This window comes from Delphinus delphis, chromosome 16 (genome assembly GCF_949987515.2).
Source record: "Delphinus delphis chromosome 16, mDelDel1.2, whole genome shotgun sequence".
Lineage (NCBI taxonomy): Eukaryota > Metazoa > Chordata > Mammalia > Artiodactyla > Delphinidae > Delphinus > Delphinus delphis.
The window spans coordinates 82,789,049-82,806,478 of NC_082698.1; the positions used below are offsets into that span (position 1 = coordinate 82,789,049).

Here is a 17,430-nt window from a genome sequence, read left to right on the forward strand (position 1 = left end):
CATGAGCCACAACTACTGAAGCCCACAAGCCTGTGCTCCTCAACAAGAGAAGCCACTGCAATGAGAAGCCCAGGCACCACAATGAAGAGTAGCTCCCACTCGCCGCAACTAGAGGAAGCCCACGTGCAGCAACGAAGACCCAATGCAGCCATAAATAAGTAAATAAAATTTATATTAAAAAAAAAATTTAGGGCTTCCCTGGTGGCGCAGTGGTTGGGAGTCTGCCTGCCGATGTAGGGGACACGGGTTCGTGCCCTGGTCTGGGAAGATCCCACATGCCGTGGAGCGGCTGGGCCCGTGAGCCATGGCCACTGAGCCTACGCGTCCGGAGCCTGTGCTCCGCAACGGGAGAGGCCACAGCAGTGAGAGGCCCATGTACCGCAAAAAAAAAAAAAAAAAAAAACTATAAAAGGCAGAAAAAGAGTGGAAGAAAAAAGAACATAGAACAAGGGCAAGGAATAGAAAAGCGTAACAAATATGGTAGACATTAATACAACTATATTAATAATCACTTTACATTGTCAATGGTCTAAATACACCAATTAAAAGACAGAGGTTGTCAGAATGGATCAAAAAACAAGACCCAACTAACTACATGCTGTCTACAAGAAATCCACTTTAAATATAAAGACACACATAGATGAAAAGTAAAGGGATGGCAAAGAGATACCATTCTAATAGTAATCAAAAGAAGGCAGAAGGAGCTATATTAGCTTCAGACAGAACAAACTTCACAACAAGGAAAGTTACCAGGAACAAAGGAGGGCAATACGTAATGACAAACAGGTCAGTTTGCCAAGATGACATAACAATCTTTAATTTGTATGTGCCTAACAAGAGCATTAAAACACATGAGATAAAAACTTAGAAACCTGCAAGGCAGAACAGATGAAGCCACTATCATAGCTGGAGACTTCTCTCTCAGGAAGGGACAGATCCACCAGGCAGAAAATCAGTAAGGACACAGGTGAACTCAACACCACCATCATCCAACTGGTGATACAACTGACATCTACAGACTACTTCATCCAACAGCAGAAGACATTCTTCCAAGCTCACATGGAACAGTCACCAAGACAGACCACATCCTGGGCCATAAAACACACCTGAACACATTTAAAAGAACACAAATCATATAATATCTGCTTTAAGACCACAGTGGAACTAAAAACCAATATTGGAAAACCTCAAATTACTTAGACATTCAACAACATACTTATAAAGAATGCACAGGTTGAGAACAAATCTTAAAGAAATTAAAAATATTTTGAACCAAATAAGAATGAAAATACAACTTATCAAAATTTGTGTAATGTAGTGAAATCAGTGCTTGGCAGGAAACTGACAGCACTGAATACAATACGGAAAAGAAGAAAGACTTGAAATCAATCATCTAAGCTTCTGCCTCAGAAAACTAGAAAAAGAAGAGCAGAATAAACCCTAAGTAAACAAAAGAAAATAAATAATAAAAATTACAAATCTAAGAAATAGGAAAAAACCCTGAAAACTGGTTCTTTGAAAAGATTAATAAAATCAATAAGCCTCTAGCCAGGCTAACTATGAGAAAAAGATAGAAGACACAAGTTAGAATATCAGAAATGAAAGAGGGGACATCAATACAGATCCCATGGACATTAAAAGGAGAACAAAGGAATACTATGAACACCTCTACGCCTGCAAATTTGATAACCTAGATGAATGGACCAATTTCTTGAAACACATCTCCATAACTAGGACAGGAAAAAATAGACAATTTCAACAGGGCTATATTTATTTTAAAAATTGAATCAACAATTATTAACCTCCACAAACAAACAGCACCGGGCCCAGCTGAGTTCCTTGGTGAATCCTACCAAACACTTAAGGAAGAAATTATACTAATTCTCCACAATCTCTTCCAGAAGATAGAAGCAGAGGGAACACTTCCTACCTTATCCTATTAGGCCAGCATTACCCTAATAACAAAACCAGACAAGAAAAGAAAACTATAAACCAACACCTCTTGTGAATATAGATGTAAAAATCCTCAAGAAAATATTGGCAAATTGAATCCAACAATGAAAAAGGACTGTACACCATGACCAAGTAGGATTTATCCCAGGTATGAAAAAGTCTGGTTCAATATGAAAATTAATTAATGTAATCTACCACATTAAGAAGTTAAAGAAGGAAAGTCACATGATCATATTAATAGATGCAGAAAAAGCATCTGACAAAATTCAACACTCATTTATGAATAAAAACTCTCAGCAAACTAGGAATAGAGGGGAAACATCCTCAACTTGATAAAGAGCATCTAAAAATACCCCTTCAGCTAACACCATATTTAATGGTGAGAAACTAAAAGCTTTCCTGCTAAGATCAGGAACAAGGCAAGGATGTCCTCCCTCATCTCTCCTTTTCATCATACTAGAAGTCCTAGTTAATGCAGTAAGACAAGAAAAGGGAACGAAAGGTATAATATAGATTGCGAAGGAAGAGACAAAACTTGACATGACTGTCTAGGTAGAAAATCTGAAAGAATCAACAAACAAAAATATTCCTGGAATCGATAAGTAATTATAGCAATGCTTGTTATAATTGGAGGGTACAAGTTATACAAAAGTCAGTTGCTTTCCTATATATGAAGAATGAACAAGTGGAATTTAAAATTAAAAGCACAATACCATTTACATTAGCATCCCCCAAATCAAAATACTTTGGTACAAGTCTAACAAAATTGGCACAAAATGTATATGACCAAAACCATAAAACTCTGATGAAACAATTTAAAAAGAACTAAATAAATGGAGAGATATTCCATGTTCATGGATAGGAAGGCTCAATATTGTCAAGCTCAGTTCTTACTAACTTCATCTGTAGATTCAACACAATCCAAATCAAAATCTCAGCAAGCTATATTCTATGGGTATCAACAAACTAATTCCAAAGTTTACATGAAAAGGCAAAACAAACAGCCAAACAAAAAAAACCCAGAAAAGCCAACACAATACTGAAGGGAGAGAGCAAGGTTGGAGGACTGACATTACTCAACAACTTCAAGACCAAATATAAATCTAAAGTAATCAAGACAACATAGTACTGGGGAAAGAACAGACAAATAAGTCTATGGAAGAGAAAACAGAGCCCAGAAATAGACCCACATAAATATAGTCAACTGACTTTTGACAAAGGAGCAACGGCAACACAATGAAACAACCATGGCCTTTTCAACAATAATACTGGAACAACTGGATACCCACGTGCAAGAAAAAAAAAAATCTAGATACAGACCTTATAACTAAATGGATCACAGACATAAATATGAAACACAAAATGATAAAACTCCTAGAAGACAACATAGGAAAAAAATCTAGGTAACCTTGGGTATAGCGATGACTTTTTAGATACATCGAAGGTATAATCTACGAAAGAACTCATAAAGCTAAACTTCATTAAATTAAAACTTTCTGCTCTGGGAAGGACACTGTCAAGAGAATAAGAAGACAGGCCACAGACTGAGGGAAAATATTTGCAATCACACATCTGATAAAGGACTATTATCCAAAATACTCAAAGAACTCTTAAAAGTCAACAATAAGAAAAGGAGCGACCTGATTAAAATGTGGGCAGAAGACCTGAACGGGACACTTCCACAAAGTTTTACAGATTAGGGAATTGCAAATTAAAACATCAATAAGCTACCACTTCCAAACTATCAGAAGGGCCACAATAAAAAAAAAAAACCGTGACACCAGCAATTGCTGGTGAGGGTGTGCAGCAAAACGAACTCTAATTCATTGCTGGTGGGAGCGCACAATGGTGCAGCCGCTTTGGAAGATAGTTTGGCGATTTCTTATAAACATAAATGTATTCCTACCATGATCCAGCAGTGGCACTCCTTGAATTCACCCAAATGAATTGAAAACCTATGTCCACACAAGAAAACTGCACACAGATGTTTACAGCAGCTTTATTCATAACTGCCAAAACTTGGAAGCAACCACGATGTCCTCTGGAGGTGAATGGATAAATAAATTGTGATATATCCAGACAACAGAATACAATTCAGCGATAAAAACAAAAGTGCTACCAAGCCGTGAAAAGACATAGATTAACGCTCAATGCATGTTACTAAGTGGAAGAAGCCAGTCTGAAAAGGCTACGTCTGATCTGATTCCAACTATGTGACATTTTGGAAAAGGCAAAAACCAGGGAGACAGTAAAAGGATCGGTGGTTGCCAGGGATTGGGGGAAGAAGGGGTAATAGGCAGAGCACAAAGGATTTTTAGGTCAGTGAAACTACTCTGTAGGATACCGCAGTGGTGAATTCATGTCACTGAATATACAACACCATGAGTGAGTCCTAACGTAAACTATGGACGCTGGGGTGATGACGATGCATCAGTGTTGGTTCACTGATTATAACAAATGTCCCATCTCGTGGGGGATGTTGATAGTGGTGGAGTCTGTGCGGGTGCGGGGGTGGGGGGGGTCTGTGGAAACCTATGTACTTTCTGCTCAATTTTGCTGCAAACCTAAAACTGCTCTAAAAAAATAAAGTCTGTTAAAAAAACAAAAATCTGTGAACCAATACATCCCATCCTGTATTTTTTAGTTTATTCTACCGATATTTTTTCTTCCAAGAAATTCTTGTCACCTCCCAGTAAACTCATTTCACCACCCACTAAAGGCCTGAAGGAAGACAGCAAAACATTGCTCTAGGGCAGTGTCTCCAGCTGCCCTAGGAAGTGCATTCCCTACCCCACAGGCGATACACTCCAGATGCCACATTCAGCTCATTCACAGTTAGTGGGCAAGACAGGTCCCCACCACCCACCAGCAGCCCAAGGCTGGCCTGGCCCTGGGAGCTGCTGCAGTACCTGGAGGGAGGGTCTCCATGCTCTGTGCTTTCTCATCCCCGTTGCTGTGATGAAGGTCTTTCTTTTTAATTGGGTCAATGTCATTCCAGTCCTCCTGGGGGAGCAAAGACACCAAGTGAGTCGACAGGTTCCTGGAGCCCACCTTCATTCATCAGGTCAATAAACAATGAGTCCCCCCATCCGGAGGACTGCACCCCAGACCTGCTCAGTGGTGGAGACCCAAGGACAGAAGTGACTCTGTCCAAGTTCTTGGCGTGAACTTTCCAAGGAAGGACCTGTGTTTCTCTCTCCATTGTCTATGTGTATCACTTATCTATGGAAAGAAATACTCTGGAAACTCCCTGGGCTTTGAGGATCTGGGAGGGTGGGGAAGGGAGATAGGGAAACTGGATTAAATAAGAGAATTCAATAGTGGTTAAATCAAAGCCATTAAAATAAGGGTAGCTCTCCAGACGTCTTCTGTGGCTTAAGGGCACCTTAGGATCAGAGAGTCTCCCTAAGGGCCATTGAGCCCTGCTCAGAGGTTGTTAAATGATTCCTTTCATCCCATGGAGTAACAGTGGAGGAAGGGCAAAGGATGGCGGAGCTTTTCCTCCGCTCCTCTAGAAGGGCTGCCAGTGGAAAAGAGCTGCAAACTAAGGGCTTCTTGTAAAACCAGAAGAAGAGAGACTCTGGTAGAATTTATTCAACTCATCCGCACGAGCAATTTAATCCATCAACATGAATCAGACAACCCCATGACCACAGAGCTAAGTATGTTTTTCAACCACTTGGGACCTGATTTCTGCGAATACAACAAGAAAGGTTTCTGTATATAACCCAGATAAGACATACCCCACGGCTAGTAATTTTCCCACACAGACTTCGGTGGGCCAAGCCCTGTCAACCGGCCATTTCCCCAGCAGATGCTATTAGGCTGTTGGCGGCCTTAGGTCCCCTCCCTCAGGGGAGACCCAAGCAGTTCTGCTCACGTCTGTTCCACTAACATTCCTCCAGCCAGCATGGGCTGCGTGACCGCTGGGGGCATTTTGGCTCTTAAGACGTGAAGCGAGATCTGCAGGAAGCGTTAATTCTCAGGGGCTAGGCCAAATCAGACATCTTTTTCCCAAAGGCAACTTGCTCTCCCAACAATCTGCATTTTTACTCAAAAAGTAGAGTAATTAAAGACAAACGGCCTCAGTCTCCTCCTCTGGAGGCCAGCTTTTCCTTCAGTTGCTTCTGAGGTGAAGTGAAGCTGCTTTATCCCCTCAAGGCCACCACGGGGATGATGGGCGGGGGCACTGGGAGGATGACTCCCTGTAGACACAGTGCGCAGGTCAGCAACGCCCAGCACCTGGGTGGTCCTAGCCCACCCCGGCGACCTGTCACAAGGCCTTCTCAGGCTTTCAAGGGGCCCAGGTGCTCTGATTTTTGAAGATCCTAGCCCACACTGTAACAAATGTATTGAAATGCATCTGTATCCCAATTTAAATACTTTTGGCTGCGGAAAAAATGTTTCGAATTGTAATTTGGCTTTTGAGATGACTTGGTTATAAATAAACTTTCAATTTACTCTTGGCAAAGATTTCCAGGCAATCTTGGCACCTGCAATGGAGTGAGAGAATCTGACCTACTCTCTGCCTTCACGACGTAAAGAAACATGCGACACTAAATCCAGCAAGTAATGAAATTAGCAGAGTCACACTGGGTAGACTTCTAATTAAGCTTATTAATTTTTATTTTGCAGCTTGCTTGTAACCTTTTGTGGCTAACAACTTTTTCCCTCAGGCATCTGGCCTACTACACACACTGGCAAATGGATCACACCATTTAACCTTGTACTCGAATAAAATCGAAAGTGAATGAAAAAAAAAAAGTGAACATTGCTGATGTGGCCACCGCACTGTAATATTCACCAAATCAACATCTGTAAGTCAATCATCAATGTTTTCTTAGAAAATAAATGTCTCCCTCTTCCCACAAACAAGATTGACTGGTCCATATGTAACACACCCTAACCTGTCTCCCCTCCCCCCCCACTCCCCGGGACAATGAATTGAGCCCACCATAGAACCAAGGCCGAGGACGAGGACCTGCTACATAACGAGGGCACCGCAAGGTCCCAGCGGGCGACATGATGCTATGCGCTATTTATGAGTGCCTACTGTGCACCAGGCACTGTACGAAGATACTTTTTCATCCTGGCAACAAGCCCGCCATTTTATCATTCCTATCGTACAATGGGGGCATAGAAGACCGGAGAGGTTATGCAAATTGTCCAGGCTACACAGTGGGCGAGCAGCTCGAGTTGGCCCTTTATAAATCAGGATGGGAATGGCAGCCCAGGGCTCAGTTTGAACCAAGTTACAAGAGCGAGATTCTCACAATGTCAGAAAAATCCAAGAATACGTTTCTAGGGAGTCATCCACAAAGGACTGTTTTGTTCTGGACTCCAAGTCAAATAGTGCAAATCACCATGTTCACTGCCAATTCCCAGAGTAGGAGGGGGAGGAGGAGGATGAGAGGAGAGGAGGGGAGGGGAGGGGGAGGGGAAGGGGAGAGGAGGGGAGGGGAGGGAGGGGGAGGGGAGATGAGGGGAGGGGAGGGAGGGGGAGGGGAGGGGAGGGGAGGGGAGGGGAGGGGAGGGGAGAGGTGCAGGGGGAGGAGGGGGAACACCTCTGCCGCTAATACAGGGCACTTCCTCGGTGCCCAGCCCCATTCTAGACCCTGCCCACAAGTTCATCCTCCTTAAGGGGCTAGCACTGCCCCATTCTACAGCTGAGGAAGCTGGTGCACCAAACACCGAGTCACACAGAACACACGGTGAGGTTAGAGATGAGCTGCAGGAAATTTAGTGCCGGGGCCTCCAGGGTCTCTATCATCCCAGTGCCCCGCCCTCGGAGAATACAGTTCCCCTCCAGCACCAAGGCAGCCCAAAGTAGAGGAAAACAGTGCATTTCCCAGTCAGAACACGTCAGGTCACTCTAAATTCCTCTAGTTCGGGCCGGCCCACCTGATCCACCGGCTGAGACGGTGCCCGCAGGACCGCCTGCCACCCGCCTGTGATGCCTGCTCTGTGGGTCACCGTCCCGCGCCTCTGCCGGACGTCAGGGAAGGGCCGAGGGCCCAGGGGACACCCCCGTGGGACAGCATGGCCCGTGCCCGTGTCACCGCCCCTCAGCAGAGAGTCCGGACCGGACCCCACAAGAGAAACAAGGAAACAGAACGACAGGGAGGAGAGGCGAGACACTCAGAGACTTGAGACTCGTGTTCTGGAAACGTCACTCTGGTGGTGGTGAGGGGGTGATGGAGGGGACAGGAGAGGGGCCAGGAGGCCCGAAGGGCGAGGCAGCCAGGGCGGGGCGGCACAGCTGGCAGGGGGTGACAGTCACCCACAAGAAACGGGGGAAGTCGTTTGGGTGGGGGATGGGTGGCGCCAGGAAGTAAAGACCGGTCTGTTCTAGAAATGCTGGGGTTACCGCGAGATACCAAGAGGCGGAAAAGAGATGGGGACCGGTGACTGGAGCTCTGGAATGGCCCGGAGTGGGGGGGTGGCGGGGGTGACCCCAGTGAGGACAGGGTCCAGGGTGGCAGGAGAGGCCAGCATTTCAGGGACAAGTAGGACCCACGGCACGCTGGGACAAGCCCCGGGTTCTGGCCACGGCTCTGCCGGTGACCCTGGGGGGCTGAGCAAGTGGCCTATCTTCTCGAAGGCAGGGACGGGGGCTAAGTGCCTGGAGGTCCCCTTGGAGTCCCAGGGAGCAGCCCCTCGCAGGAGCACTTGATCACTCGTGCTACTTGTAATCCGCTAAGGGTCGGTATCTAGAAGCACTGCAGGTGTCCTTTCAAGGTAGGGGCTCGGGCACATTTCTTTTGCACCCACAAAAGCGTGGCATGGTCTTAGGGTAACTGCTCAATAACAAATGCAGCTGAAGAAAACCCTCGTCCTATTTACTCAGATTGGATTAACTGGCTTTGCTCACTTTGCAGTGGACGCTTTTCATCATAACCATCCCCCTCCCATACATTTGCATACGTTATAAGACTAATTCACACCAGTGGAGGCTCCGTTTACAAATGGAAATGCACCGAATACAAACAGAGGGAGAGGCTCTCTCGCCCAGTACCTGCTGGTATCCGGGACGCGCCACAACTGAGCTGTTGGTTTTCTCCGTGTTCAGAGACTCAGGGACAGACAGGTCCTCTTTTTAGTGACAACCATAAACTGCTGGGATTAGAGGAGTAATGATGTGGTCTGATGCTGGGTCAAAAGTTGCAGAGAATTCAAAGCCTGTGATCTGATCCGTAAGCCTCTATTATTTCCCAGGATGCAGACCCATCTCTGCTTTGCTTCTCCCGCCCTCAGAGGGATGCTGATACTATGAATACGTAATGACTCACCCACACACAGAAGACGCTGCAGACAAATGCAGACCAGGGAAGGCTCGCTGGTTCTCACTGAAAACTGAATTCTGTCAGGAAATGTAACCCAAGAACTAGGATTCTCTACCGACCAGACTGAGACGACTCCGCTGCCCGCCTACTCGACTTTACAGCCTTGGCTGCTACATCCACATGCAGCCTCCGGAAAGACCCAGAGAGCCTCGACTAGCGCACTGAGACCCTCTCTTCCTTATTAGATGGCATTTGGGCCAGATACTGCAAACGCTAATTCCCCCTACTCACTAACTTACCTAGCTGGTAGTTATTAGATATTTGAATTTGATTAGTTTTCAGTCCAAGAGCCCAAGGCATGCATTATTCTTACAGATGCATACAACAGAAACAGTCTATTACCTGAAGCACAAGAGGAATTAAATCAGGCCATGAGTGAGACCAAATGAAAATAAACGACTGAGGAACGTCTATTTATCTACCATAAGTAAAGGGTTCGGCCGACAAAATCCATCCTATTTCTAAGTAGGTAAAGCAGCAACGACTTTTAACAAAATGACGTTATTTTCAGAAACAGTAAATCCGATAGGTTGGTTTCTTGAGCAGTTATGAAAATTAAGTGTAAATATAGGTTTAGTTATTAAAATGGTTTTCTCCACTCTATTCCCAATGTGATCCTGTCTCTGTTTCAAAATAAAAGGAAAAAGGGACTTCCCTGGTGGCACAGTGGTTAAGAATCCGCCTGCCAATGCAGGGGACACAGGTTCGAGTCCCGGTCTGGGAAGATCCCACATGCCATGGAGCAACTAAGCCCGTGTGCCACAACTACTGAGCCTGTGCTCTAGAGCCCGTGAGCCACAACTACTGAGCCCGAGTGCCACAACTACTGAGCCTGTGCTCTAGAGCCCATGAGCCACAACTATTGAAGCCCGTGTGCCACAGCTACTGAGGCCGCGTGCCACAGCTACTGAAGCCCGTGAGCCACAACTACTGAAGCCCGCGAGCCACAACTGCTGAGCCCGTGCACCGTCAACAGAAGAGTAGCCCCCGCTCGCCGCAACTAGAGAAAGCCCGTGCACAGCAACGAAGACCCAATGCAGCCAAAAAAAAAGAGGAGATAAATAAACCGTGCACTTGGTTTTTGCCAGAGACAAAGTTCCAGTCCCGGCAGTGGGTGAGCCAGGGCCAAGAGGGAAGCGGGTGGGACAGAGGCGGGGAGGCCGCCGTGGGAGGGGCGGGCACAGCCGGCTGGCAGGGCTGCCCCTGAGGCTCGGCAGACAGCTGTCAACTTGTTAAGGGCACTAGGCCAACCCTCATGTCACAGATGAGGAGAGAACCAGAAGGGCCAGGTGACTTCTTGTGTTCCCACCTGCTGCCAAACCAACGCCCTCAAAACTGAGTAACTTAAAACAGAAAGCACTTAGTATGCTGCACAGCTTCAGAGGGTCAAGAAACTGGCTGGATCCGGCCCACAGTCTCTCGTGAGCCCATGAGTCAGCTGGGGCCGTCGCCATCTGAAGGTCCGACGGGGCCCAGGGATGCTTCCAGGACGGGCCCCTCCAGGGCTGCTGACTGGAGACCCAGTTCTTCACCAAGAACTCACCCACAGCCGCTGGCCTCCCCCAGTAAGTGACCTGGGAGGGGAAGAGGGGCAGGGGAGGCGGAGTCGAGGGAGAGAGGACCCCAGGCCCGGTCCTGGAAACCACACGCAGTCGCAGCTCCGCGTCATCCATGAGAGGCGCGTCACCAGTCCTGTCCAGCCTGCACCCAAGAGGATGGGCCTAGACCCCCTGGCGAGAGGAGGTGCACAGATTCTAAAACCACCACATTGAATTGACAATGTCAGCGATGGGGCCAAACTATCCCGCAGGCAGACAGAACACCACTGTACCCCGACGGCGATTCGCGTGTGCAAGTCTGTGCGGTAAAAATGTCATTGCACCTCACGCTGCCCCCTTACCCACCGCCCGATATAAAGACTATTCCCGCCTATGGTAACGTGTTTGAATTACGAACCACCACCAAAATAAACATGCCTACACATGGAAAACTAGATAACAAAGAATAAATGTATACAGCTGAACCATCAAAGGATGCCTCCATTAAGTTTAAATGCCTAACGCTTTGTTAGCAAAGGTAAAAACATCCGCTGGGGAGGAAAAAAGAAAACAAACAGGTTGCTTTCACCCTCTGCTCATGGAAATACATGTTGTCACCGTCAAATTCCTTCAGCTGACTAGACCGTATGCTCAGAGGCAGATCAAGTTATCAAAAATACCATCTGAATGACTACTTGATTCCTTTCTCACCAACTGTCTACTTTTCACCGTTATTTGATGACTGTTCAGTGATTACCACCACCATGACCAATCTGTACAGCAACATGCCAGGTTGGGGAAAGAAAGCCAGGCTGCCAGATGTGTTAAAAAGATGCGATAATTTCTATTTCCACAGCCCACTTCTTAAGAGCGCGCTGCCAAGCTAAGACACTGAAAACTAGTTAAGGGGTTTGCTTGAAAGCACATTTTCAAGAGTGGATTTAGTTTCCGGCTGAAGACCTAGACCCTCCCCGCCTAGCATTCTCCCTCTGAAGTGACCACAGGGGAACCACAGAGGCTTATCCTTGTTTCTAGCTGGTCAGGGTGGGGACCAGTCCCGAGGTCTTCTCTCCAGAGGGTGAGGAAGGCTCTGATACAAGGTGGCAGCATCCAAACCTCTGCTTTCTACCTAGGGCATGTAACTCACTGACAAAGTGACAAAGGTAGTTTTAACTCACTCGGAAAGGGTCCTGAGGAAAGAAGGCCGGAACGCCTGGGGAGGCCCCTCAGCTAGGCTAGGCGTCTCCTAACACCGGGAGCCTGCAGTCCGCAAACACCCACATCACTGCATTTATAAAGTCAGAGCGTGGTTGCTGCTTCTAAGTAAGAGACCCGCTGGAACAGTGACTTGGTGTAAGAGGAAGAATGTCCTCTTTCCTGCTGGTCATCACTGGAAGAGGAAGGGGTAGTGCTGGGCCCAGGCACCCCACCGCTTCTGAACACTGTGTGGGTGGCAGTGAGTCCTGGCCCAGCCCATCCTGTCTCATCACTTCGGGCAGAGCTGGTAGAACAGGCTGCAAGAGCTGGAACAGCTCAGGTGAGCTTCCAACAGCAAGCTCCCGCCAGAGTCCCAACCCTTACTCAGGCGACAGTCAACGGGCTGGGGGTTAAAGAATCAGGGCCTGCGCGGCCAGCGAGCCAGGCAGCGAGACGGCAAGGCCAGTCTCCCCGAGGCCTGGTCCTGCCCCCGCCCGCTGCATCCCAGCCTCTGGGCAAGAACGTCAGACAAACCCCAGATGAGGGATATTCTACAAAATCCCTGACCAGGCCTCCTCAGAACTGTCAAGGTCATCAAAACAAGGAAGGCGGGGAAACTGTCACAGCCCAGAGGAGCCTGAAGAGATGCGATAACTAAATGAAATGTGCTACCTGGACAGGCTGTTGGAACAGAAAAAGGACATTAGGGAGAAACTCAGGAAATGAGAATAAAGTAAGAACCGTAGTTAATAATAACATTACCAACATTGGTTCTTTAATAATAAGCGAAACTGGTTAGGGGTGCATAGGAACGCTGCACTGTGTTCCCATTTTCTTCTGTAAATCTAAAACAGCTCTAAAGATAAAGTGTGCCCGTAGATCTTATTTACGTAAAAGGAAAATAATCATATTAAACACTCCTGAGCCAACGCCTATCAACCATGTATTTCCAGGGTGTCTCCATTTTTAATGGCAATTTTAAGCCCTCTCCCTTCAGGGAACTAAGGTGTGGGTCAGCATTTCCTGATTTTAAAGCCAATTTTGCAATGAGACACACACCCAGGGGCAACCTATTTCACGCCACAATCCCTTTTCAAGAGCAATCCATCAATCCTAACGCCTGTGCTCATGGCAGAGCAGCAGGTGGCCCTGCGGGGTGGGCAGGTGGGGAATACAAGGAGGGCTATTAACATTCCTTATTCCTCGCAAGAGTTTACGATGCAAGACCGCTCCGGGTCCCAAAGCAGATGACAAAGGAGAGGCCACAGCTGGGCTAAGCGCCTGACATTTATGGCCTCCTCCTTTATCACGGGCTCTCATTCCACCTCTTTCTTCCTGTAAACAGAGAAACGGCTTCTCCTGTTAGGAGTCTTGGACAAAGCCCCTTCTTAACTGCTGCCCCTCATGTTCTGGGATTCTCAACATTAGCTGAAGCAGGTTCTCTTACTTGAGGCGAATGATGAATTGCAGCAAACTTGACTAGAAAATGTCTTTTTACAAAAAAAAAACAAAAAAAACCCCAATGTATTTTAGAAAATTCTTTCCCCCATGACTTATGTAAAAGTCAATTGTCTTTTAATATTGAAAAACAGTAATTCCCAATAGATGAGGAAAAAAGTGGCAGGAGAGAGGTTAGCATGTAGCCGCCTGGCCAGGCGCTGAGCAGAGCTGCAGAGAGAGGCAAGCGCTTCCTCGGCGGCCCTGCACCACCACGTCCTCCCTTCCACCTCCAGAGGCCACGCCCACGCCACCCCACTCCCCGCATTCTCATCTCCTCCAGGACCCCCTCCACGCCCGGCCTGGCGGCTTCGATGCTCTGGCAAAGCTGCTTCCCCACTTGCTTGGGCTCCCAGGTGTATGCGGGCTCGCAGAACCGGCTGCAACGCCGCCCTGTCACCAGTAGGTGCCGCCAGCTCGCACTACGTCCCCTCCACTGGGGCCTCGGGTCCTCATCCCACAGGTCCCTGCCCTGCTCAGCTCGGTAAACACCTGAGTCAGAACTGGCTCCGGGGAGGGATGGGTGAGACTAGACCCTCCATGGGCACCAGATCCTGAGTCTTCTGAAGGGTGGCTCCAGGGGAAAAGTGGGTCCTAGAATGAGATGCGAAGGCTCCAAGGCGGCCCAGGGTTACAAATGAAATGGAAAATTTGTAACTGTTTTTCCCCTTCTCTAATCGCAAATCCTCACAGAATCATAAATTCCTAGAAGTGTGGCCCAGGAACAGCTGACCAAGCATGAGCGGGAAGGCCTATCACCCAGTGACACCCAACGCACAGGAACAGGTAACTGCCCACCACGGTGCACGCAGCCGGTACCGGGGGAACAGTCTCAGTTCAGGCAGGATGTGGATGTCGATCCACCTCTCTTCTGAGACAACCAGAATCACAGAGACCTGGCGTCGGGAAAAGGGAAGACGTGGTGCAGTAGGGGAGGGAGGCAGCTTTCCCAGAGCCGCCCCGGGAGAGGGGAGGGCAGAGGGCCCAGCCCACGCCCACGGCCAAGGCCAAGGCCAGGCAAGGCCCGGCAGCCTGAAGGCGTAAGGAGAAGGTGTTTGAAGGATCTGTGATAATTCACGTCAAGGTCAGCAGGTAAAATGAAGGTGACCACGTGGATTTTTTTAAAGGGAATTAGTGATGTGCCTAGAGTACCAGAAACACCACGTAGGAGGTACATCTTGAAAGATGCATGTCACCGCAACCAAGGAAATAAACTCGTGAGCATCTCAGTGAGATGGCAGGGAGAGATTTTCTGAAATTTCTAGCACATGAGCAACAGTAAATGGGAACTGTTCAGCATTGTTATTAATTTAAAATTTACATGTTCCCATCAACATTCTCTTGATTTAGAGTTCAACGGCTACTTGCCAAGTGAATATTACCCACACACTCCAGAAGGGTTGTCCTAAATCTATTTTTCTCATAAGGTCTTTATTAATTACAAATTCCTCTTTCACGATGGATTTGTGCAAACTGAACACTCATGCACCATTAGCCCATTTCACAGAGAAGTGACACCTGGGAAATGGGGTTGAGGCGGTACCACCGGAGCCTGGATTCCACTTGAGCCTGTTCCAAAACCCTGGTTTTTCTACACTGCCAAGCCCTTTTCCTCCAAGGTTGTTTAGATCAGATTACAGAAGCCAGGTGGACCGTTCACATGCAGCTCCTAACGTGAGTGACCAGCCCCTAACGAGAGCAGGACTCCGTGTGGAGAGACCTGCCCCCATGAGCAGGAAAGCCAGCCCCGCTGGGCACTGGCCGCCAGCAGGTTCCAGGGGTGCTGTTTGCACAGAAGCCCCTCCCTCGTTTGTTCTGCCCTGGGACAAGGTGCACGGTCCCAGTCAGGGACAGGCTGCTGGACTCTTTACCTCTGGCGCACTTATTTACATGTCCATTCTCTGCCCGGGGGCATTTTCCACACGATTCCAAGTATGTGCTATTACAACATGGGCTACAGATGTCTCACTCCCTTATTTAAAAGCAAAAGGTTATGAAGGGTAAGCTGGGACGAAGTGAGAGAGTGGCATGGACATATATACACTACCAAACGTAAAACAGATAGCTAGTGGGAAGCAGCCTCATGGCACAGGGAGATCAGCTCGGTGCTTTGTGACCACCTAGAGGGGTGGGATAGGGAGGGTGGGAGGGAGGGAGACGCAAGAGGGAAGAGATATGGGAACATATGTATATGTATAGCTGATCCACTTTGTTATACAGCAGAAACTAACACACCACTGTAAAGCAATTATTCTCCAATAAAGATTTTTTTTTAAAAAAAAGCAGGGCTTCCCTGGTGGTGCAGTGGTTGAGAATCTGCCTGCTAATGCAGGGGACACGGGTTCGAGCCCTGGTCTGGGAAGATCCCACATGCCGCGGAGCAACTAGGCGCGTGAGCCACAACTACTGAGCCTGTGCGTCTGGAGCCTGTGCTCTGCAACAAGAGAGGCCCGTGCACCGCGATGAAGAGTGTCCCCTGCTTGCCACCACTAGAGAAAGCCCTCGCACTGAAACGAAGACCCAACACAGCAAAAATAAATTACTAAAACTCCTACTCCCAACATCTTAAAAAAAAAAGCAAAAGGATAGACTGTAAATTAGTTGAACTCGACTGGAAAGCAATCTGACACCACATACCAAGAACTAGAAAGACACGTAACTTTTAAGCTGAGAAACGTCATTTCTGTGAATTTATCCTCATGAACTAACCCAAAATAAGAAACAGATTTTATGCATGGATGTTGCAGCATTGGTTATAAAAGAAAAAAAGAAGAAACTTAAAACATTCACCAATAGGAGGTGAGTTAAATTACGGTACAGCCCCTCAAAAGAATATTATGCAACCATTAAGAATTATAAAGACCACACAACCGTATGCAAAATGCATATAATACATTACATGGAAAAGCAGGAGACAAAATTTTATGTACACAATAAAACAAACTATAAAAAAAGGTTATCCGTATAGATGAGCCTGGAAGGAAACGCACTAAAACAAAAATGGTTGTGTTGGGAGTGGAGAAGAATGAGCGTTGTCTTCCGCTTCTCAAACTTTCCGTCATATTTTTAAATTACCTTCATGAATAATAAATTTTAACACAGGCGTGTTTAGGTTGGAATTTCTAACCTACACACTATTTCATAGCATTAAGGCATCAGGCTCACGTATGTCCTGAGGCTACAAGAGCTGCCCAAGGTCTAGAAACAGGTGTGAGCCTGGCCCTGCTTTTAAGGTGTGAGGGCGAGGCACTGTTCTAGAATCCGCGGAGGTCTCCCCTGCCCTGGAATTGGAGACGGGCCCAGAGAGGGCTGCTGTCCAGGCAGGGACTGCTGGACTCTGCCCCGACAGGCCTGTTGAAGGGCCCAGCTCTTTGTGTCCAACCCTTTCCCTACTGAGCATTTTTTTCCAAGAAACCGGACAACGAAAGACCGAACTGATCTTGCGTGCTTGTGGCCACGGCTGGCACTGACCTATTAAACTAAGGGGCAGCTAGACCTTCCCACAAGTTCCCTGGTGATTACGTGCAGAGACCAAAGCCCATTGTCCTACCAGGCCCGTCCCTAACTCGACAGAGAACGCAGGGGGGCGGATCACAATGGCAGTGATGCCGTCTCCACAGACCTGACATTCACTGAGCGCTCCCTGTGAGCAGGGGCCCTAGGGCAGCTGCGTGCACATATTTCAGTCACTCTTCATGGCATCCTTGAGGGGCAGTATTAACGTCTCCATTTAAAAGACAAGAAAATCGAGAACCAAAGAGACTGAATCAAGAGCACATAACAAACGGGTAGTGAGCGCAACAGGGTCACACCCCGGTCTGACCGGCCCAGGGTCCATGCTCCGTCCACAAGGCCAGGCCAGCTCTGGGCGGACTGTTAGCCCCCCGGAAGTTAGAATAACT

At 47.6% G+C, this 17,430-nt stretch overlaps 1 protein-coding gene across 1 annotated transcript in view; it reads right to left on the reverse strand.

The window, feature by feature from the left end:
- GALNT2 (polypeptide N-acetylgalactosaminyltransferase 2) overlaps positions 1-17,430 on the reverse strand; it is a 179,206-nt gene that overhangs the window by 79,869 nt on the left and 81,907 nt on the right. Inside the window, exon 2 of the mRNA XM_060035105.1 lies at positions 4,863-4,956. Coding sequence (XP_059891088.1) covers positions 4,863-4,956 — 94 coding nt within the window. The remainder of the gene's footprint in view (positions 1-4,862; positions 4,957-17,430) is intronic.